At 39.3% G+C, this 22,674-nt stretch overlaps 1 protein-coding gene across 2 annotated transcripts in view; it reads right to left on the bottom strand.

Moving 5' to 3' along the window:
- ctnna2 (catenin (cadherin-associated protein), alpha 2) overlaps positions 1-22,674 on the bottom strand; it is a 190,208-nt gene that overhangs the window by 11,778 nt on the left and 155,756 nt on the right. For both annotated transcript variants that reach the window (XM_049719420.2, XM_049719419.1), the window contains exons 10-16: positions 18,390-18,482; positions 17,145-17,301; positions 16,872-17,072; positions 10,513-10,664; positions 7,567-7,680; positions 1,227-1,408; positions 201-306 (exon numbers count right to left, since the gene is read on the bottom strand). In XM_049719420.2, coding sequence (XP_049575377.1) covers positions 201-306; positions 1,227-1,408; positions 7,567-7,680; positions 10,513-10,664; positions 16,872-17,072; positions 17,145-17,301; positions 18,390-18,482 — 1,005 coding nt within the window. The remainder of the gene's footprint in view (positions 1-200; positions 307-1,226; positions 1,409-7,566; positions 7,681-10,512; positions 10,665-16,871; positions 17,073-17,144; positions 17,302-18,389; positions 18,483-22,674) is intronic.

The raw sequence follows: 22,674 nt of genomic DNA, 5'->3' as shown, positions 1-22,674 counted from the left end.
TTGGTCCCTTTGGGACACAAAGTCATGGAGCAAAACAGCCCGCCATGACAGTCTGGCATGTCAATTCCCACATCTAAGATTTCCAATTGCTATGCTCATTTACTCCAACTCAATATTTGATTCACCGACAGCCATGATGATAAGTCAAGTGGGACTTTTAGACTGATGGAAATGATAAAAAAATAGAGTTGCAGGGTTACCTGATCAGCGACAGCACGGGCAAGTTTGTCCATCCTGGATCCCGCCTCTGCAATCTTTTTGGCGGCGTTGATCACATCTGAGGAGTTCTTGAGAGGGCCTTTGCCCCTGGATAGAGTTAAAAAAAAAATGCAGCTTCAGAGAACATCCAGAGAAAATCTCATGAAGTTTTATATTGCTGATGTTGCGTCATATACTGTATAGGAGGCTTTTGGGAACAAAAACGGTAAGCTTTCTGCAAACATAGGCAAGAGTTACTATGTAAACACTGATCCAATACAAGTTTGTTAGGCAAAGTAATTATATAGCATATCTCAATGTGGGATAAACAGTAAATTCCATAATGTAATTAAAAAAATATCCACTTAAAATGTTATTCAATCATTCATCATCATCCAAACTGCTTCTCCAAGCAGGTGTGCTGGAGCCTATCCTAGGCATGGTACACCCTGAACCGGTCACCAGCCAATCGCAGGGTAGAGGGACAATCATTCACGCTCACAATCACACCAATGGACATGTTGAAGTGGTGAATCGGCCTAGTTTTTGTTACATATTTTTCATTTTTGTAATCAGCACATCTATGAAATGAAGAAATCTGATGTTAACAAGCGCCTCATTCGACTTTGGAGGTTTCATGCTATTTGAAATCATGTCATAGGATTTTAACAAAAATGTTCCTTTAAAAAACGAATAATGCTATGTATGGATTTCAGTAATTACCCTTACAACAAAAACATCTGCCGGATTTTATCTTCACTTTTGTAATGTGGACCAAACAGAGTCTGCATGTATAAAGACTTCATTGAAACTCAATTTTCCGCGCAGGGCTGGGCAGCATAGTCACATTTCCTTGACTTCAAAAGGCGAGTAAAGAGTAAGTGCACTTGTTAGAGCCTTCAGGTAGAATACTTGACGCATACGTCATGCGTGGTGAAATGAAAAATCCAAGTGAAGGTAACAATAAGTAAAAGTGTGGAGCTGTGAAGGGCTGTTCAATTGTATTGCTTTCACTTGTAACTTGCTACCTTGTGAAGTCTGTCATTTCCATCATGATCATACACATCTGCTTGGCGAGCACAATAATGTCGTTGCCGTTGTCATCCCATTTGGCCACCTCTGCGTCAAGCTTGCATTTTTCCTGTCTGAAGCTCTCCACCTGCTCAGCAATCTTGGCTTTCTCCTCCTGGGGAAGCTGCGCCATGATGGCCTGCAGGGAAAAAAAAAACACAGTACTTGACAAGCAGAAAACAGGTTCCCCTGCAATAATGAATGAGTCTTATACACGGGCTTAGAATGAGAAAAATGCCAGAGGAGCACAATTTAGGTGAAGAGGGGCGATAAGAATAGGGAGCAGAATTGAGGGTGAAAAAGAGGGATTAGTGAAAATAAAATAATACAGAGGGAAAGTCAGCTGTAGCACCTTTTGTTCAAAAGTTTTATGTTAATAAACCTTACCAAAGTCTGCTTTTTACAATAAAATAATGTTCTAAACTTTACATTTAATGATTGGACCTTTTCAAAACCCTTGACATCTTATACTCGTAAAGAGCGAATCCGTCTTTTCTTACGCTTTTTTTCCCTGCCTTATTTTTTTTTGTCCAGGCAGCCTTTAGGGGCAGGTCTAAAATGGCATAAATTCCGTGGCAAGGTCATAGATGCGGAAAGAATCCTGTATTATTTGGAAGGTAAATGTATAATTATCTCACGTATTAAACCAGAGGATGAATAATTCATTTTTTTTTAACAGTATGCCAGGGAGGTGAGAGTACCCTCGTTTCCATTAGGTCGATTATATTGACTCAGGAAGCAGAAATAAATGAGTATAGTACTGAAAAAAAGGTAGCCTTGTTTTTGAAACCATGTACATTATTAACTGTCCAGCAAAATTTTGTATTCTCTTACTGAAATAGTCACCCTACGTTCAATTTCATTTCCTCACAGCAAAGCTGGTGTGTGGGGGTGGCGGGTGAGCTCAGTGAGAAAGTGCATCACTTGGTTCATGTCGCCTGCCAAAAGTGTCAGGAAGAAAAACTAAACAAGGAAAAAGCAAATGCCTTATTTATTTAATTTTTTTTTTTGAAATGGTGCTAGAAAGAAAAGAGAACAGACAGAAAGATACGTAAAACAGATGCAGCGTCCTTGAGCGCTGGCTCTGTGATGAGTATGTGTGCGCATTGCTTAGCTGGGAAAAGACAGAACAGCATAATGCAAACAAACAAAATTGGACCCTCAAGGCCTGTTTAGAGTTCCGCTATTACTGATGCCAAAACACACATCAGTGTGAGTGTGATCCTTATAAACAGCATGCTGGGTGAGAAAACTGCGCAAATCTATACATCTTGACATGCATTAAGTACATTGCATGGCATGTTTGTAGAATTTAGCGCTCTACAGATGCACACTCTCATCCTTTCATTAGATGTGACACATGTCTCTAGTATTGTTCGGGTGAAATCATTTTTATTCACAAGTGCCCAAATGCCATGCATTCAGTTTTCTGTAAAGCACACCTTTGTTGCTCCTGCATGTGTGCTGATCAATCACAGAATACTTTTGATTTGATACATTTTCTTCACTTAAATCATTCCCTGAGCCTGAAGTTTATATACGTACATTCAGGCTAATCAATTTAAAGTCTTGTATATAGAATTTATTTTATTAGTAACCAATGATATGTCAATACAATATTTGGAGAGAGGCCCAACGGTAGCGTAGCGATTCCATTAGATGACATTTGGGCTTATGATGTGGGATTGATTCCTCATCAATTTTCCATTCAGTGACGCTCTAGTCCTGTATTTTTTTCAGTTTTGTCCAAGTTGGTAATTTCATTTGTCACCTCAGAGCTACCATCCAGTGGCTCTATGTATACATGTCCGGGCCCCTGAGTTTTTACTTAAGTACATATTTCAGCTCAGTGGCCTAGTGGTAGAGTCTCTGCCCACCCCCTCCCTGGCTGGGGAGGGGGTTAGGTGGCGCAAAAGCTGATAGCGGCTAGCTGGATTCTCGGGGACCAATTCAAGATGAAGAAACTGCAGCTCAACCTCCTTGAAGACACTGCCAGGACAATCGAGGGCACCTCCGACATCCATTTTTTCATTGATTTTCATATGTATTACTTGTGCCCTCTCTGCATCCATTACAACCTGGTGATCCTGAAAGGGGGATCCTTCCATCTGTGGTCCCTTCTCAAGGTTTCTCATTTTCCCCTGGCAGGGGTTTTGAGTTTTTCCTTGCCCTTTTGGGAGCTTAAGATCAGGGGATGCTTTGAGAATAATTGTCAATTTTTGGCTATGTGAAGCCCTTTGAGACTGTTTGTGATTTAGGGCTATACAAATAAACTTGACTTGACTTGACTCGAGTGTCCGCCCTGAGACTGGAAGGTTGTGGGTTCAAACCCCGGCCCGGTCATACCAAAGACTATAAAAATGGGACCCATTGCCTCCCTGCTTGGCACTCAGCATTAAGGGTTGGAATTGGGGGGTTAGATCACCAAATGATTCCCGAGCGCGGCACCGCTGCTGCTCACTGCTCCCCTCTCCCCCAGGGGATGGATCAAAATCACACGGGGATGGGTTAAATGCAGAGACAAATTTCGCCACACCCAGATGTGTGTGTGACAATCATTGGGACTTTAACTTTAATTTTAACTTCATGACTTCCATTCATGAAACATGAAATATGTAAGTAACTTGGCATCTTTCTGTTTTTATGTTTTCCCTTGTGCTATAATTGCAACATCAGCTGTGTGTTGCATGTAACCAACTTGTGTGTCGTTTGTGAATGATTCACAAATGAAATGTTTTAAGTGAATTTATTCAAAGAAATAGTCCTGAATTGATTTGTTCCTTTCTCAGATCAACCATGCCATACCGGAACTGCCACGCTCTGTTACTCATTTGTGAGTCTTCAGTAAATGATGCAGCCAGCGAAGAGATGAGAAAGGAACTCGTCTCATGATTTGCTCACTATGAATGAACATGTATCAGTCTGTGAATGATTCAACCCCAAGTGATTCTAATCCTTACCTCTGTGACAAGACAGCACATGTATAGCATTTAAAGCAATACTACAGTAATACAAATCATTTAATGAATGTAATGTTCAGTTCAGTCAAAAATGTATGTTCCCATCATCGACTGTGGTCTCAAATTTGAAGAACAATGGTTCGTCCTTTTGCTGTTCAAGTCTTTGCTGAAACCAACTCTTGGCATCAATTATTTACTTTACAGATGATTCTACACGGAACAGAGAGATGTTGGTGTCAAAATGGCAGTGGTCTGTTGAGAATCACAGATGTGAAGGTATAACTATAAAAAGAAAAGAATCCCAAATGACATGAGTAGCACTTATTCTGAAGGGGAGAAAGTGTGAAATTTGAAGCAAAAAGCCTTTCTTTGAATTTAGGGATCTAGAGGACATGAGCAATGAGCTTGGAAAAAAAAAAAAATCAAGAGTGGTGAGGTAAACGTGAACCAAATGGGACGTCATGGGGGAGCGGCCTCGGTGGAACCCTCCCCCTTGCTCCCTCCTTCTGTACTGTCTAGAATTCCCTTATCCTCAAAACCTTTCCGCGACTTCACTGATAACAACAAGGAGCGGGCCTCGAGAGCTTAACATAGTTGCAAATCCAGCCAGTGCGAGTCAATGTCTGCAGGGATTAGAGCGTTTCCCGGGTTTCTTCACCCAACGCGGTAACCTAGAATGACTTTAATTTTGCCTTATTTGAAATAAATTGTCCAGACACTGGTGAGTTAAATTTTATGGATGACCTATCAACACTGTCATCCAATCAGCGTGCTAAGTGATGCTGCGAGCGTGCTTTCGGGGTGGGTGAAGTGATTCACTCTGCATTATCCATGCCGAGTTATACCAGTGTTAACTGTATAACTGCATCTGCCGAGAAGGCCGAACCATCTATCATAAATTAGTGTTTCCATCTCATCATACATGGAGCTTCACTTGTAGGACACATTACGCATGAGTACAACAGCAGTGTCAAGGGGACAATCACATTAAATTACCACAGATACAGGCTCTGAGAACTGTCCCGGAAGTCTCTTTCTACAGCAAGCGAAACCGTCAGAAAGATATCATGTGTCTGGCAGGACGTAGCAGGATCATGACTGTAAACCTCAGTAGGCGCATGTCGGTTCCTATGGTGGGAAGGGATTATGTTTACTCTTGTCTGTTTCAATTCAAACACTTTTCACCGGTATGCACTTAGTGTTGCCATGAGAGGGCAGGGAGTGTTGTCCTGACATGACAGGCTGAGGCCAACTGGGCACATCAGCAGTGGTTTGCAGCAAACACACCTTTTATGGATGTGCAAGTCTTCTGGATGTGTAAATGTTTAGTCTCTGAGGGCATGAGAGTGTCTAATGGTGGGTAGTATCATGCGGGGTAAAAGGCCGCAAGTATTTTAAACATTGCATAATGTCATTTAAATCCTAAATTGCACAAATTACTTTTGATAATGCTTGCTGGCATGTCGTCAAGACCTCAATGTCTAGAGCTTTTGTATTGAGCCACGTCACCCTTACTGGACAGCCAACTTATATCACAGCCTTCACTCCAACACGCTATGACAAAGAGACATGCTGTGACTTTAGACTGTTCCCAAAATGAGCTGCCCACTCATAACAAAGCTGCCTGCCAGGAAAACTAGTTTGGTACTGTGAAACAAGTTTGCGTGGCAGAGTTGGTGCATTTAAGCTCAGATGGCTCGACAATGTTACACTGCAGGGGCCTTAGTGGGAGTGTACAGTACATACAAACGATTCAAAACACTTCACACCCCGGACCCCCGCAGACTCCCCGGAGCGACTTTTATGATCCAAATGCCAGCCTCTGTTCTCTTGGTTCATGGCTGGATTGCTAACTTGGTGAACTTGAAACTTTTTGTTTTTGGATTCCTTGGTTGAACTAAATTATTTAAATGACAAAAGGTATAGAGGTTTCTGCACAGTATGTGTCTGTGAGTAGCAAAAAAAAACACCAGTAGCCAACAATGGTGCAGCAGCTCAACTGATCATGCGCACACACATAACATTTAGACAACTAATGATAAAAAAGGATAAATGATAATGTTATCTTTAACCTAAATTAACAACTCCAAATACAGCAGATGCATTTTCGATCAACTGCAAAAAGTGTCTGTTTCTCTGACAGGCCCCAGACAGCAAGATATGCTCTAAATGAGATTTCATTTAAGCTGCAAATGCACTTAAAATAAGAGTGAATTTAAATTGTCAAAAGTCAAGTTTATTTATATGGCCCTAAATCACAGGCAAAGAGTACAGAATTTACTTGGTACTAATTGGGTATCAAAATCCGGGCACATTGGGGGTGTGGACAACGTTTTCACTTGCCAAATCTTATTGTCGATAATAAAGGGGGTAGGGGTGGCGTTCAACAATAGTTGATCGAGAACAGGGTGTGGACGGTCTATGGGGCACTATCAAAGTTAATCGTTGATACGGGAGTGGGGTTAGACGAGCAGGGGCTCTTGCAGTAATATTTTATTGTTTTGTCAGCAATGAAGTTAGCTGTCGTAACCAATATTTTAAAACAATATAGAAGTTAGTTAAACAGATTGTACAAGCCCAGTTGTGTTATTTATGTATATCTTTAGTTAGTTCAGGTTATTGACTTAAAGTAGAAGAATCACATACCTGTCACCACTTTGATAATATATTATATTAGGACGATGCTTACTGACGATATGGTACAAAACCACTCAGCTACAATATGTTTGCCCCATCCTTTTATTTATTAGTCTGTTCTTTGTGCATAGACCTGATGCACAGAGCATGAAGGCCAAGGCAGTATAATGCAGGCCTGCACCACAGAAAAAGGCACAGGGCCAAATCACATGCTCGGCCATTTATAATTCATTCAGCATGTAACACACCAATAGAGTTTTTTTGTCCTGTTTGGGGGAACAAGTGTTGATATCCTCCAAATGGTTGTTAAGATGGACCCGAGTGAAACATAATCGTTGTGCTCACAAAAGCCGGATCGCAGTGATCACTGCATCAACCTCGGCATGGTAATCTACTGCATTGTCAACCATCTGAGAGGAATTTAGGACTTCTTTGTTGATGAATGCTATTTCACACCTGACATTTTCAATAGTGTGTGCAAGAAAGAATCATATTTGTAACGATATATTCTTTTTGGCTTTCATACGAAGTAATTGAAATCTAGCTGAATGAACTGAATAGACAGGAAACAGTTGCTGTGATTTGAATTATTCTCAGTCACTTTCGCCCAGGCGTTATTTAAACAAATTTTTCCAGGCCAAGCAAGGGCATATTTACTCTATTGAGTGGCACAATAATTGAGAAAGGGACGTTTACTTACCCGAGCACTCTGTCCAGCGATAAGCTGATCATCTTCAGTCTGGACACTAGTCCTACTACGAGTGTCATAGTCCTCTTGTTCAAAGTCGGAGTCATCTTCCAGCTCTTCTGGTGTCTGTGACAATCACCAGAGAAAGACAGAAAACGGTCAAACCATACAGAAAACATACAGTTATGTAAAGTGCTGTTATTTGTGTAATAGTATTCTTTATACAGTGGAAACTCTCAAAGTATATATTCCTGAGGTGGTGCAAGTCACAATAGAAAACAAATGTAGAGGAAAGAAAAAAAAAAATGCTTCCCAAGTTTCACAATATTTGTGCTCGAATGTTTCAATATTTCTCTGGACCTCAACAAACTTCACAATAAATAAGTTAAAAGAGCTTCAAATGATTAACTCTGGACATGCATTTCACTATCTGGTGTTTTTTTATTGACAGTCTGTCCATTAAATTCAATTACAGAATCTGATGCCAATAACTGGTAGTATTAGTGCTCTCATACATACAAAAATGGTTTCAGCAGGGGTTATGCAGCAGCAAAAACTCCTCAATAGATGACTAATACTGTCTGGAAGGACATTAGAACTGCGTGAAAAACCACAGCCCCCTCATTAATTTAAATGGGCCACAATGTGCAATGCAATGTAATGTGACATTGCACTGTGTTGTATAATCACACATCGTCACCTGCTGATCCCTGTCTTGCAGGGCACATGAGGTAATTCTACTGTTAAATGTGGGACTGTAAAATTGGAAGACATTTATTGTAATGGATTCAAAGATTTACAAAAAAAAAAAAAAAAACACCACAAGATATGAAGGTACAGTCACAAAACTATCATAAAAACAAGATGAAAATGGCCAACATCATGATGTCTCCTTGCAGACTCACAGTTTCAGTGAGCTTTTCATTTACTATAATGAAAACAAATGAGGCATGTTAAATTGAAGTTGCCCTTTAACACCTAAATTTGAGCTGGTTCCTGTTCCGAACTGTGATTAAATAACATTGACATTTTCTATGCATGCAATATAAGTTACAATACCGCTCCTCCTTTTTTTTTTTTTTTTTTTGTTAAGGTAAAGCAGTTGATTTATGGACAATTTTTAAAGCAATTATGATAATGTTGCACTAAACAGGGTTTGGGTGGTGGGTTAAGTGAACTGTAAATATTCAGCAATTCTTTATTTTTTGCGGCGCGGCAGGCGGTCTCACTGTTTCTTGACGGCATGCCTTAATGGATATTTAATTGAGTGATTTATCTCATTGATTGAACAGACAAGGCAAATGGTAATATCCACGGGAAACAGTGTAAACACTCCATACAGCTTTACATTTAATGTATTCATATTTTTCTGCTTTTCACTTATATGCATGTGCACCGACAGAGTGAAAGACAGACTTATGTTTTTTAGAACTTTCATTATACTTTTCATTCTCTTCTCAATGCCTACCTCAGAGTTCTAAATACTGTGGCAAATTGGTTTCTTAATCTAATGGCAGCTCATAAGATCTCTGCAGTAAAAAAAAAAAAAAATCCCAAGCAGCTTTTTCTCAGCTTAAGTGGGAGCAAAATAAGGCCTATAACAATATGCGTTCATAAAGCATTACAGTTGTCATATGCATTTTTACCGATATGATAGTCAGTTGTTTCCTTGTAGGAGGAATTTAAACATGGACGGGATTATGAATCCAGCTGGTTCACAGAAGTTCAAAGCCGCCTGTTTTACATTATTTACCAGCATCAAATTATTTTCCATAATTAGATTTTTTTTCATGAGCTGCACCGGGAAAGCTTCCAGCCTGCATAAAGTTGAATAAATGAATTACACGGTGACTAGAGAAGGGCCAGCTCGGGTACAGAATGCAGATAGTTTCATTTCAGAGTGCCAGCTAGTAGAGCTGCTAAGATCATGTTGTTATTCATCCTTCTTATTGTGACGCACAGTTAAATGACCTGCAACATTTATTGCGCGGATGTGACGTCTCCGAGATGAGATCTATTAATGCAATATTTGTCAGGGCTGAAATGCTATTCATCCCGACCCAGGAGACAATATGATGCCAAGAAATACAACTGTATTCATAAATATATGCCGTTTCCACTAAATGAGTTCATAAGAGTTGTGAACAGCATGTCATACTGTATTGATTTAGATGGAACAGAAATCTGTTTTGGAAAGAAAAGCTTATTATTAATCATTACAAAATCATCTATTAGATTGAAAGAGACATATTACTGTCTCGTAAATAGTGCAGGTTGAAAACAGTAGATTTATACCAAATACAGTCCTGTGCAATCACCTGCCTGTTGTTTTTGCAATGCTAAAACAACAAAAGTGTAATTTTCAGAAGTTTGTATTGATCATGGACAAGATTAACATAGTCTTTTGGGGATTTTAATAAGTTATTATAAAAACAAATGGGTGCACACATTTGAATCCATATTGGATTTTCTGTAGTCCACACGAGTAGAAACAATTACTTAAACCCTACCAATTTGGTACATTAATAATTAATGATATAAGAATATTAGCATTAGTAATTGTCCTTTGGCGTAACTATAATTAAGGAATGCAGTGGATCACAGAACACTGTCAAGACTAAACTGTTAAAAATTGTTCTCCCTTCTGACTAGACTACATACCGGTTCATAAAGTACGGGATAACTAAATGACAATACCATACTGGAGGAAGGCTTTCATTCAATTTCTATTTTCTATCATCAGCTTTATCCAAATGTACTTTTTTTTTCACACTCTTACTATGTGTTGTTCAAAGATATAAAAATGACATGTCTGAAAAAAGACAACAACAAAGCTAAGGTTGACCGGTAAGTTTTAAACAGTATTGTTACTTACTATATGGGAGTATAATGACCATGCTGAGGATTAATAAAATAATATGATATTACAAAATGTTCTAGAAAGGAAAAGTGACATACCCTTATCATGAGGACAGCTTTCCTGATGTCTCGGACACCATCGTAGACTAAACGCGATGCATCGATGAATTCATTCTCCTCAAAGGCCTGTGGCGGGTTTGTACTCAGCGCCTCGATCGCTACCTCCACTTGTTCAGCAAAACGAGGCATGACTTTAGGAAAAAAGTGGAAAAAGAAAAGATTTAGAATCTTTGCAGAAAGGAGTAACTTGATACTTCATTTACCAAGTGTAAAAGGTTGTTTTGCATTCCATAAGAGCCGCAGATTTAAGTAATGGCATCATGAATTTTCTTCAGGTGAATATTTATAGACACTGAAATATGGAGGCGCTGTACAACTGCATTAAAAATAGCCATAACAAACAAGAGAAAACTGGCATTATGCAACTTCCAATGAGAAATTTGAAATAGCATCCTGGCGGTCAGAAACCACTGACCTGCCTTCTTAACATTTGGACTCAAGACTCTATGTCTTATACGCACGATTTGTTTGAAAGCTTGGTGAGATCTAAGAATGCAATCAAAATAACCAGTTCAAATAAAGTCATATTTAAAAGGCTTTTGATCATTTTTTTTATTCAGCAGTCTCTCTATTTTCATCAGAAGCGTGCACCCCCTCTGAGAAAAACCAAAACAAACGACAATTTGTTTTTCCATTTTCTTAACAATATGACAGTATCACACTGTGCAAAATTAAATCTTGGGTAGAAATTGATGCCATTGGGACAAATAACTCTTATTTTACCACTGAATTATTGTCAGTTGCAGGTATGTTTTGAGTTTCCTGTTTGTGTGGCACACTCACATGGCTCATGTGTTATTTAGTGAAAGGAAGATAACAAGCCCACTTAGCCTGTCAAACCACAAGGCCTGAGGAGGAAAAAATTGTGAGTGGAACATAAGCCGAGCAGTGCAAAAAAAAGTCCAATTTTCCTATAGAAAACTGGTGATTGAGGCTTGATATGTGTTCAGTTGAATTGTACTGAAATTACAAATTATAAAGCCAGAGAGCACTGGTTGCTGTCATACAAAAGAAAAGTACACGTTTCCCACAATTTGTATCCACCTGGGCAATTGTATTATATGTCACTCCACTCATCACATCGACTGATTACGACATACAGCACTGGGTATAAACTCAACTGCACAAAGTAATGTCATAGTTTCTCAATGATAATATATCAATAGATAATAAAGATGTTGCTTTCTTTTCTCTAATGATTTTCCAGGTCTGAGTTCATTGTTTTCTTGAATCAGGTACTTTGTAAAGTGGTGTTTTTGTACACATTTTTCTTCTATTAAGAGATAACAGAAGAGGGTTTCGTAAGATATGCGCGAAACAATAGCAGTTTTAATACGGTTATAAAAGAGTTAACAACAAAAAAGACTGCTGGCTCAAACAGTGAGCCTGCAAACCGTCAATTGTATTCATACTTACTTATTTCTTCTCGGCCGAGGATGAATAAACTGAATCAGTCAGCAGGCATTACAGGTGTACATATCTGAGGCATGCCTCTTTTGGTGAGAAGCTATGTTCCAACAAATGTGAAAGGCACAACAAAAAATCTCTCACTTTCTTCATTTTTAATTTAGTTTAATCCACTTAGTGGAGCAGTGTAAAATAGGCTTTTGAGAATTGCTGGGAAGGCATTTCAAATAGAAATATTTAAATGTTCTGCAAGCTCTTAATGAGAGAGGTTGCTGATGGTAAGGAGCAATTTCACTCATTCCGGTTGAGAAATGATGAAGGGAATTAAATGTGACCATGTAGGAATGTTTTTTTTTCACCCTCCAGGCTTAGGCATAGTTTAAAGGAGGAAGTTATGCAAGAACAATGAAGAACCCCAAGTGCAGGGATAGCGTGCCTCTGTGAGGTGATTAACAAGCTCTAAATAGCACTTTTTTTTTTCTTTTCTAATCCTGAATTCTACACGAACACAGTTTTGCTAGTGAACTACAAAACTAATCATATACACCTAAGTCCTGAGTGCAAAGCAATTTCTTTCCTATATCACTTGGTGCATATGGAGTCTCTTGAATTTATATTGTTAAATCCGAACAATGCTTATTAGTCACTAACAGGTTTATGAAGTGAACAACACTATGAAGACCACCACAACAAAGAAGCAAAAATAAACCCAATTGAAACAAAATACAGTACAGAACAAATAATATTTTTAAAATCTGGCCAACAACAATTTTAATGCATCCATATTCAATATTGTTGTCTTCAGTCCACTTAGGGAACTGGAGCTTATTTTAACTGATTGGGAGGTGAGTTAAAACTCCGGACTGGTCAATAGCTCAAACAACCCACTTGCATTCAATTAACCTAACATGTATGTTTTTGGAACATGAGAGGAAGCTGGAGTAACTTCAAGTTCAGGATGAAGCTGAAAACCCTCACACAGAGAATAATTAATAGACTTTCAAACTCGAAAGTCCTGTCTGAGGCAGGCGTGTTAACCACTAATTCACTGTGCTGGCATAATGTATTCAATGCCTAATTTTGTATTATTATTTCACATGTCCCTACTTATGAAACTTCCTGCACTAAAAAGAAATATGACATTCAGATATTTGAACAAGAACATGTCACATTACGAAACACATTTGCCCCATTAAAGCACTCACTATAAACCTGGTGCTGATTAAGAGGCCTCTCAGATACAATCAAGTTGTGTGATTATTTTCCATTTCGACAAAAACAACTTTCCCTAGAAATAGAAAAACAAGCATGAATTTGAAGAGAGACTGAATCCAGCTCAGTAATATGATCATAAAAAGGTGCACGGGTCGATTGAGGACAACCAATTCTTGTAACATGGCTTGACAAACAACTTACCACTGAATTCAATCATTTATAAAGTATATTCCAAAAACATCACCTAGAAATATATTCTGCAAAGCCTTGTTTTTTGTTTTTATCTTGAAAAGAGAAGAACTATTTTGCACATTTTCAGCTAACAGACCTGGTGTAATGATTTTCCTTCTGTTGCGAAAATCCCAAAACGTACATGCATGACGTGTGTGCCACTGTGAGATGTTATTACTCACGATAAAATCCTGACTAAATCCCATTTAACATGGCCCAATGTAATAACTAGGAGTAATGCTACCCCACCTCTTGAAATGGCACACTAAGTTAGGCCATATATCAGTTTTTTAATCTACCCTCTCCAGGCACCACATTAATGATTGACTTTAAAATGTGCCACCCTCTTTTTGCAGAGGGGATTAGTTTAAACATGGGGAGTTACAGTAGTTGCAGAAAAGTGTCTTGTAAGAAGAAAGGAGGAAGAGGCTAGGGGAGGAAGAGTTTGACCATAACCACTTTCCCATTACGCTATTGATTTCTCCTCCTCTCAAGGACACGATTCAATCCTGGGGCCGATGTGTAGATTGTCTGTCAGGAATCTATGGCTCAGCTTTACACACAAGAGTTGTGTGCCTTGGCTGCCAGTATTTGGCCGGCCCATTAATCTGATCACACTCAATATACGAGAGGGAAGGATGGGCAAATTGAGACAGGTTCAGAGGTCAGGCAGTTGTGATAAGTGTCCTGGTGTTGATGTGGCCCTTGCCACAAAGATGGAGAAGTAGTCATGGATGTAAGCAAACAAAATTAAATGACAAGCAGCCACAAACATGTGGCTAAATACACGTAGGCTGAGAAAGGGAAGTCCGTTAAATAGCAAAAAAGGTTATTTGTGAAGCATAACATCCACAAACAATTCCCATCTGGAGCGGCGGGACGTGTAAGCACGATAAAACTGAACATACAAGAGCTCATTAGAACTTTTTCACAATATGGTCCACTTGCATTGGGGCCTAATAGGGCAGTGACCAGCCAATGCAGGTCATGGAATAGTCTAGATTTTAATGTTATAGGTTATTGAAGGACATGGACAGGACTGCTAGGCCGTGGCAAAAGTCTCCTGAGAGCTATTCTAGGTAGTCTGTCTGTGGGAATGTTTGTTGATTCATTTAGAGGGGAACTTGTGAGGTCAGAGGTCAATGACATTGGACCTAACCAAAGGCCGAGCTGGATGGGATTGGGATCAGGGCTTGTTGTTGTTCCTGTTTCCTCAAACTTTTTCCTCAAAGTTGGAGGCATATAATTATCCAGAATGTCTTAAAGGGAAATAATTAAGACACAGGTTTAATGACGATTGTCTAATAAATCAAGAAATATGTTTTTATGCTTTTGTCCACAGCGTACACACTAGATGGTCTGGAGTAGATGTTTGAAGCATGCACATCACAAAGATAGGGGGGTTGGGGAGGACATCACATCAATGAATTCCACAAAAAGCTCGAAACACTTAGTGAAATCATTGGTGACAGCTATTGATTTTCTGGAAGACTCGAGTTAATTGGACTTGGTACCCTCTAAAAGTGTGTGGTCCTGCATCCTTTGCCTTTGTTCAGCTACATTGAATCATCTTTCCCTCAGCTATAGATTTCCCCTTGACTGTGATCAAATCCATAGACTTCAGGTCTTTGAGGGAGCAAGGGAAGCAAAAGTTCAGAAGGATCAATGAGTGCTTCATGGTCCAGATCAATTGTGCATTGTCACCCTCAAAGAACCACCAAACTTAGACTGGCAAGCGAAAAGTATTTTTTTAAATCCCAAAACCAACATGGTACAATCGTGTTTACAATTTCCCTGCCAAGCAATTCATAAGACTCATGGACTTAAATTCCTCGAACCAAAGATTTGCAGGATGATAATGCAAACAAGACTTGGAGTAGTTATACGGTATTTTATCGTCGTGGAGTGCAGCTATGAAAACAACAGAAAAAAAAAAAATCAAGAATCTTTTATTGTGACTTTTACCGTCACTCGGCCATAACGCCATGTACTAAACGACAGTGTGTTGAACAACTTCAAGAATCAATATCATGGGGATCGAAGCACATTTTTCAGTCAAAGCTCCGAGGAATACAGTGCATGGCGCACTGATGATAAACTCACCTCAAAGAAAATTCACACAGAACACAATATAGAGTGTGGGTTGCTGCTAACTCAAGCTTGGTACTTCATAGAGGATTAATGGAACAGCAGCAGAATTTTATAGTCCTAATGTGAGACAAGGTTATAGTCAGATGAAATTAACCTTAAGTGTCCACTGTACTTTATCAATTAAATACCTCAATCAAATGAAGAGAATCATGCAATAATAGAAGAGAATGTGCCTATGACAGCATATAAGTAGTGCTGCGGGAGGTCTATTATGGGGGGTTGTCAGCGCCAGGTATCTGTGTGAGCACGTGATTCACCTGATGCTGTTTGCAATTTATCAGATAGCTGCAAGAATACATTTTTGTCTTACCAATTATCAGGGCATATGGATGCAACAAGGGAAACAATAGATATAGCAACGCTGTAAATGGGCAATAATGAGAGGGATGAAAGTGGATGAGGAGGAAGAGGCTGTCAATCAAGAATATAAATAAATAGAGGGCTGAGGGCTCATTTAAAAAAAATAAAACAGAGATTGTGATGTGACTTGAACATATACGTATATATGTATATATATATATATATATATATGTAGGACTGTTTTGTGTTTACTGAGGTTACGGGGAGACTGACAAATGCACAATTTGCCAAAGTCTTTGCATCGACATTTCTAATATGAGCAGTGGCAGTTCTGCTTTCGGAGCGGTGTGTAACGAGAACTTGTCTTTTTTTTTTTTAAAGCACTGTAGTACTTTCAACATAACCTTGAACATAATCTGTTTAGTGATGATGTTGTTTTTAATATTATGATTTTCATTTTACTGATGATGTTAAGTGAATTAATTTGTTCATGGCTCAAACTTTAATAAAGGTTTACCTGTTCAGACAATTTTTAAATGTAACATTATCATATTCCTGAGTAAACTAAAGCTAATCATTGCATAATTAAACTAAATGACAAAACATACTAAAGTGCAATTACACTTATTTGATTGGCATTTGTACGAGTGGCCATATTTTTTCAGAAATATTTAGTTGAACTCAAAACTGTACCATTTTTTATATCTGGAATTTTAGTGCTTCCGTGGTTTTTGGAAGATGTTCTTTTTTTTTCAAACAGCTTAATGGGCGTTTGGCAGTGCCATTTAAAAAAAAAAAATCCACATAAAGCCTGTATGATTGACCTCCATGAACACTGCTTGGCAACATGTGCAAAGTATTTTATGTTGTTGCTATGGAATTTATAATGTCCCTGTTGAAATCGGGAAAAAAAAGACGAGATGAATAATAAAAAGACAATAATAAAAAGTAAGACCACCTGTGCCAAAACTGTTTTACCCCAAGATAAAAACACAACTTTATATTATACACGAGTGCATTTGTAATGTACTAACCAGTTTCAGACAGGAGCTTGATGGACTCCAGCACACGCTCAGTGTAGACGCCTGGTTCATAGTTCTCCATCTCTGCATTTATAATGTGCACAACTCGCGCAGCTCGGCCCCTGATAGCTCCCGCAGTCCGGTCCAGAGTGTCCACATCGCCCTCTTGAAGTGCTATGACGCATTTGTTTACGTCCTCAAGGATGTGGTTTTCTTGAGAGAGGAGGAAATAACACTCAGCGGAACCGAATGACTCTTGTGTGACCACACTAAACAGGTTTATACCTGACACAGACAGGAAGTCATCCACAGAAGTGATATCATCCACGGCTTCAGTCAAGATGCGGACTTGCTTCTCCCACTGGTCCTTGAAAACATCCATATTGTCCTGGGCTACTTTACTCTGGGGTCTGGCAGCCAAAGTGAGAGCAGCGTTGATAACCTGTCAAGATAGAGAAGCTGTTGCATTTCATTGGCTCTCAGTCTATTAAGTAAAACAATGTACAATTCTTAATTTTATCTTCTTCTTTTGAGTATTTTAATTTGTTGCCAGCAAGGATTATTCCCAACAGATGGGTGTTAAAGTCCAGGCCAAGAGGACTACTGTCCTCCTCGAACTCTAAAATGCTTTGCTCATGTACACACCGCAAGTCTTGGAATTTTCAAGCACTTTCGCAACCACCCAATGGTGAACAGCATTTTGACACAAATACGGTGGAGTCACCAAAGTTTTCGAAAAGTCCAAAATCAGACAAAAATGTGCCTGCATAAGAATGTCTGGTCTGCATAGTTCCTAGTAGGATATCCGCATGGAAAATGTAGGATTATACGTAAATGTGATTTTTTGGGAAATAGACAGTGTCGATTTAATTTCAATTATTTCTGATGCGCGAGTGCGTGTCGCTAAACCTCACCAACTTTGACTTGTGATATTCTTCAGGCTCCAGCTACTGAATTCCTGGATATTTAAATTGACATACATACATCAAATATTTACTCAATTTCCACAATCTATACATCACTGGGAGTCATTATGAATGCCTTTTCAAAAAATGCACAAATCAGTTTTTCTTGATCTCGCATTCATTTTGATTTCACATGAATGATTTCGCATTGATCTTCAGTCACAAAGTTCAATGTATGGTTTAGTATTTCCAAAGTTAAATGTGTAGTTTTTCTCTTGTACATTAAGATACATTTTGTGCATCAGACAGTCAATGTGATTTTCAAACCTCATTTTCTTATTTATTTCTCACAAAGTTGGGTCCTTTCTGAAAAAGGCCCACTGTTAACCCTGGAAACAATGTATTGATTTTAACTTCCACCGGTGCTTACATCCTGAGAAACAGCACTATAAAATCCTCCTACGCGTTATTGATGGATGGCTCCACCATTCTGCCAACCTAGATTCTTTAAGTCTCAGCTCCATTCTATTTGTTAAAAAAAAGGTATGCTTTTAAATGCCTTTTAGACATAAGCACTCAACACTGGGCTTGTGCGAATATTTTACAACACGGTGAAAGAACTCACCTGTGGGCAAAGGCTATCAATTTGGGTTGCAGCCATTCGAACCAGCTTGACACCCTCTTCATTATTAGAGATGGAGCAAGCCAAGTTGGCCACCTGAATAATGAAAGACAAACAAAACAGAAAAAGACATCAGTGATATTTCATCCGTCCGCGCGTTTGCTCGGGGTTCTCCTTGCCAGGCAGTCGCATTGCATAAAATGGCAACTCGCACAATCACACAAATGAACAATTTAGTAGTCATCACTTAACCCACAATGTTTTTGTAATTTGTGAGGAAGAATTGCAAGGGAGGGGGGATCTGCACATTCCACACATTTGAAGGTCTGAGTCAAGATTTGAACCCAGAACACCTTCCACACTGTGCTGCCTTGTGATATTTCAATTAGCTTTGTAAATTTGTTCTGCCTTTGTTCTTGATGTGCAGACTACCAAAGGTAATTCAATATGGCACAAGCTCAGTTTGTTCATTATTCTGTTTTGTAGTCTGAGGACAGGGGGTAGTGTCATACTGTGCAAGGAAAATGGACGTAACAAATGCTGAGTCCCACTAAAGTAATATCTACATGACATGCACAGATAAATGTCAATAGCATTACCACGGGAAGCATACAGTATGCCAACAGTCATCAAGTACAGGAAAAGCTGGGAGACGTGGGCCAGATGGAGGAAAGCCTTCAGTTCTAGCAAGATAATATGATGTATTTCAAGTTCAAATCATCAATTTCACAAACGCTGATAAAGAATTGTGAGCTTGATAAGCTGACATATCTAACGCGCTTGTGATGTATGACCACTGTTGAGGCATTGGAATCACTTGGTGGTGTAACAAGGCACTTTATGGCTGGGAAAATTTGAATTCCAGACGCAGCTCATTGCAGTCCATTTAACTGCAGGTCAGGCAGGGTGATACCCATTTCCCTCTGCATTATGTGATATTTTGTTGTTTGTAGCATAAAGCAGAGTTTAAAACCTGCAATAATAAACTTTTACATCGTTTGCATATTCATTATGAGCAAGCAAAGTCAATATATAACGACACAGTATCAGTCTTTGTTCACTTTCATCACACACAACTGTATAATGCAACCAAAACCCGAGGTGCCAATGTGGCCAGTGTTTGAAAGAGAGCCAAACACCGCTGTTAGCAGCAGAGGTGCCAGTCCATATTAGCGCTGCTAGTGCTCACATGTCGCCGTTTGAGGCAAATTGAACGAAATCAAATTTGTGTTAGACGACTCTGGCTTAGAGCTCTGTCTCTTTCCTCATGACAGCAATGAGCGCATTGATGGATTGCCGTCCTTTTATGCGCGCGCGTGCGGATGTGTTTAAAGTGTGTGTGTGTGGGGGGGGGTGAGGAAGAGAGACGAAGGAAGGCTTCACTTTTCACACGAATGTGAATGGTTAAATACATTGAAGAAAAGCAATTTAACGGGATGTTTTGCATTTGGGCATATATTTTCTTGCACAGAAAAAAAAAGTCAAATAGTTCCCATTGCTGCACTGTGAGGAGTCAGAAAATGCAAAAGGTGCATCATATTTTAAGCATTTGTCAGATTCACAATCTCATTGCCATACGACCTAGTGTCATCCCTGCACTTTTTTTTCTACACAGTTCCATATGAGTGTGAGAGGCAAAGAGCTTTGTGGAGGCTGGAAAGAAGCCCAATAGACCCTCTCCCACAGTCAGCCTCTTACCCAACACACAGAGCTGGAAAAGGTCCAAAGGTGCAATATCAGCCAAACTTCTAATTGCAATTAACTAAGAAAGTGCTTTTGGTTTGTGATTATTTGTTTGTTGTTTATTCCTGTGTTAGGGGCTCAAAGCAGTTGAGAAGGTGAGATGGATGAAGAAGGGGCAGTCAAGGGAGTGATCCCCTCCGAATGCCCATTCTTCATTTTAGTGTTGAACTATTGATTTTGTCATTTCGCTCGGCCTTGAATAATCTCTTCAATTCTAATTTGATGAAGGCCTCCACTGCATTTGAAAGGATGGGCATTCTTTTGCCATGCTATCTAAATCACCTAAATGGAGCAGAGTAACTGGAAATTGATTGAAATGGTTGCGTCAAAGAGCACAGGAAGGTGGGTAATAAATCAAACAATGTTTGAGCTGTCGGCCTTTATTTCCATTCTACTGTACTAAGTGGCAGCCTCCATGTGGATCAAAGGTCTGTGGATGAATCATTGAGCTTTTTTGAACATTAGAGAGAGAAAAAGATATTAAAATCCACAAACTGAAGGTTTCTGTTTTTATCTATAAACCTCATAAAAATGTCCGCTATTCAAAGGGGTTATGGAAAACACTCCTTGACTTGTGAAAAAAGAGTAACCAGTGAAGTTTTAAATCACTGGGGTAACTCGAATTGTCTCTGTAGGAAAAACATTCATTTGCAGTCTGGTTGCAAAGGGGCAAAACACACCATCAAATCCAAAAGGTTTGCAGATCTGCCCTGAGTATTGTTTGCCTTAGCTAGCAGCATTGAAGCCTGACAAGTTGAACTTACTTTCAGTTGTCGATACGATGGAGGTGGACGGCTACATACTCATACAGAGTAAACTGCTGCCCTCATGAGTTTGAATGAATGAATGTTAGAATTGATAGCCCAGTAGCCCCATTTTGTACAAGACGTATTTCTGAAATATATTTCGTGATCACCTGATTCAGGCATGAAGCATAGAAGCGTTAACTTAATTGATTATTCACACCTCCTGAGGCCTGACACATCAACACGATCAGTGAGGATCTAATCATCTTGCACACACCCAAAAGCGTCTAAGCTTTGCTTTCAGAAATTGTACATTTCCCAGCATGTAGCAGCAGTGCCAGCATTGATTGTCCAGGGACACTTGAGATGCAAAATTAAAAACACTGAGTATAAATGAGAAAGGGCAAAATGTTTCCTCAAGGCAAATGTGATTAAAAGTACTCTCTGTGGTACTCCTTTAGACTGACAAGTGAAACATGATCCATTTCTAGTTTCTCCAATCTGACGGATGCAACATTTAAAAGGCTATGTGTTAAATTCAGGCTTTTTTGAGTACTGGAGATGCTTATCATATCATATCATATATCATATCATATCATATCATATCACATATTATCTTATCATATACACCAGTTGGATTCTATAGCTAAACCAGCTAGAAAGATGGGGAGCGGTCCCTCCGAGGCTGAAGTTTCCTGACATGATTCGTTTGTTGATGTGCATTACGAGTGAGTGAAAAGGCGACAGACTAATGTCAGAACGTTAATACACTGCCGAGATTGACTTCATTGACCATACAGCTGAACAGATTCTTCAGTGCTCATTAGCTGCCTAACTATTCCCATAGACTCTTCATAGCCTATCATTCAAATAAAGGAGCCCGCCTGCCTAAACAAGATGAATGCACACTCGCCACATACCTACTTCACACAGATTGAGCCGCTCATTCAAGTGACAATACACGAAAAAAATCTGATCCAAGACGAAAAGTTATAATTTGGTGAAGGCTTTTTCCATAGCCATCAAATTGTGCACACGAAAAAGAAATTGACTTGCAAACTGTTGAACACCTTTTGAATTATTTTGAAATGATGTCAGTAGGGGAAGCTCATAGCTTCATCAACATTGAAGAAAGACATACCGTACTATTTTTGGTCATTGGTCCCCAGATCGTTCCAAATAAAATTTGAATGTGAACCTAAAAAGGACCCGCTGCTAACTAATTAAATCCATTAAGATCCCCAGGTTCTCCTTGTGGTATATAAAATAATAATAGTAATAAAAATTCGACAGCATTGCTCAAGTAACATAGTCCTATCATGCCATTACGCCATGTTTAGATTTTCATGGACGTTCTCAGTGCAGTTGTTTTGAGATTTAAATAAACATGAGCTCTCTTTGGATGCTTATTCAGACATTGGCACCAACAAAATAGAATTAAACAAGACACATGCACATACATACAATGTATGCAAAATAAATCCGTCAACATTTGAGCAGGATGGCACAGGTATCAGGGGAATACAGCATGCAGACTGGAAAACAATCAGCCCTGCACACAGGGGTACTTCTACTTGCTTTGTCGCGCAGTTGACAGCTCCTTGCAGTCTACCACATGTCTCAACATACATTGCATGACCTGGAGGGGGCAAAGGTAAGGTGCGAGGCATTTGGTAACGCCCCATGTCAAGGTAGTTGTGGCGACAAGGGAAATCAAACAGTAAGGGTTGGTGACCCACTGTTATTTACTAGGAACAATGCCTTGGAAGAACAATGCCTTGGAAAATCAATGCCTATTA

This window comes from Syngnathus scovelli, chromosome 5, assembly GCF_024217435.2.
Source record: "Syngnathus scovelli strain Florida chromosome 5, RoL_Ssco_1.2, whole genome shotgun sequence".
NCBI lineage: Eukaryota > Metazoa > Chordata > Actinopteri > Syngnathiformes > Syngnathidae > Syngnathus > Syngnathus scovelli.
Note: the sequence above shows the minus strand (reverse complement) of the source record. Positions and strands in the feature narration are given on the sequence as shown.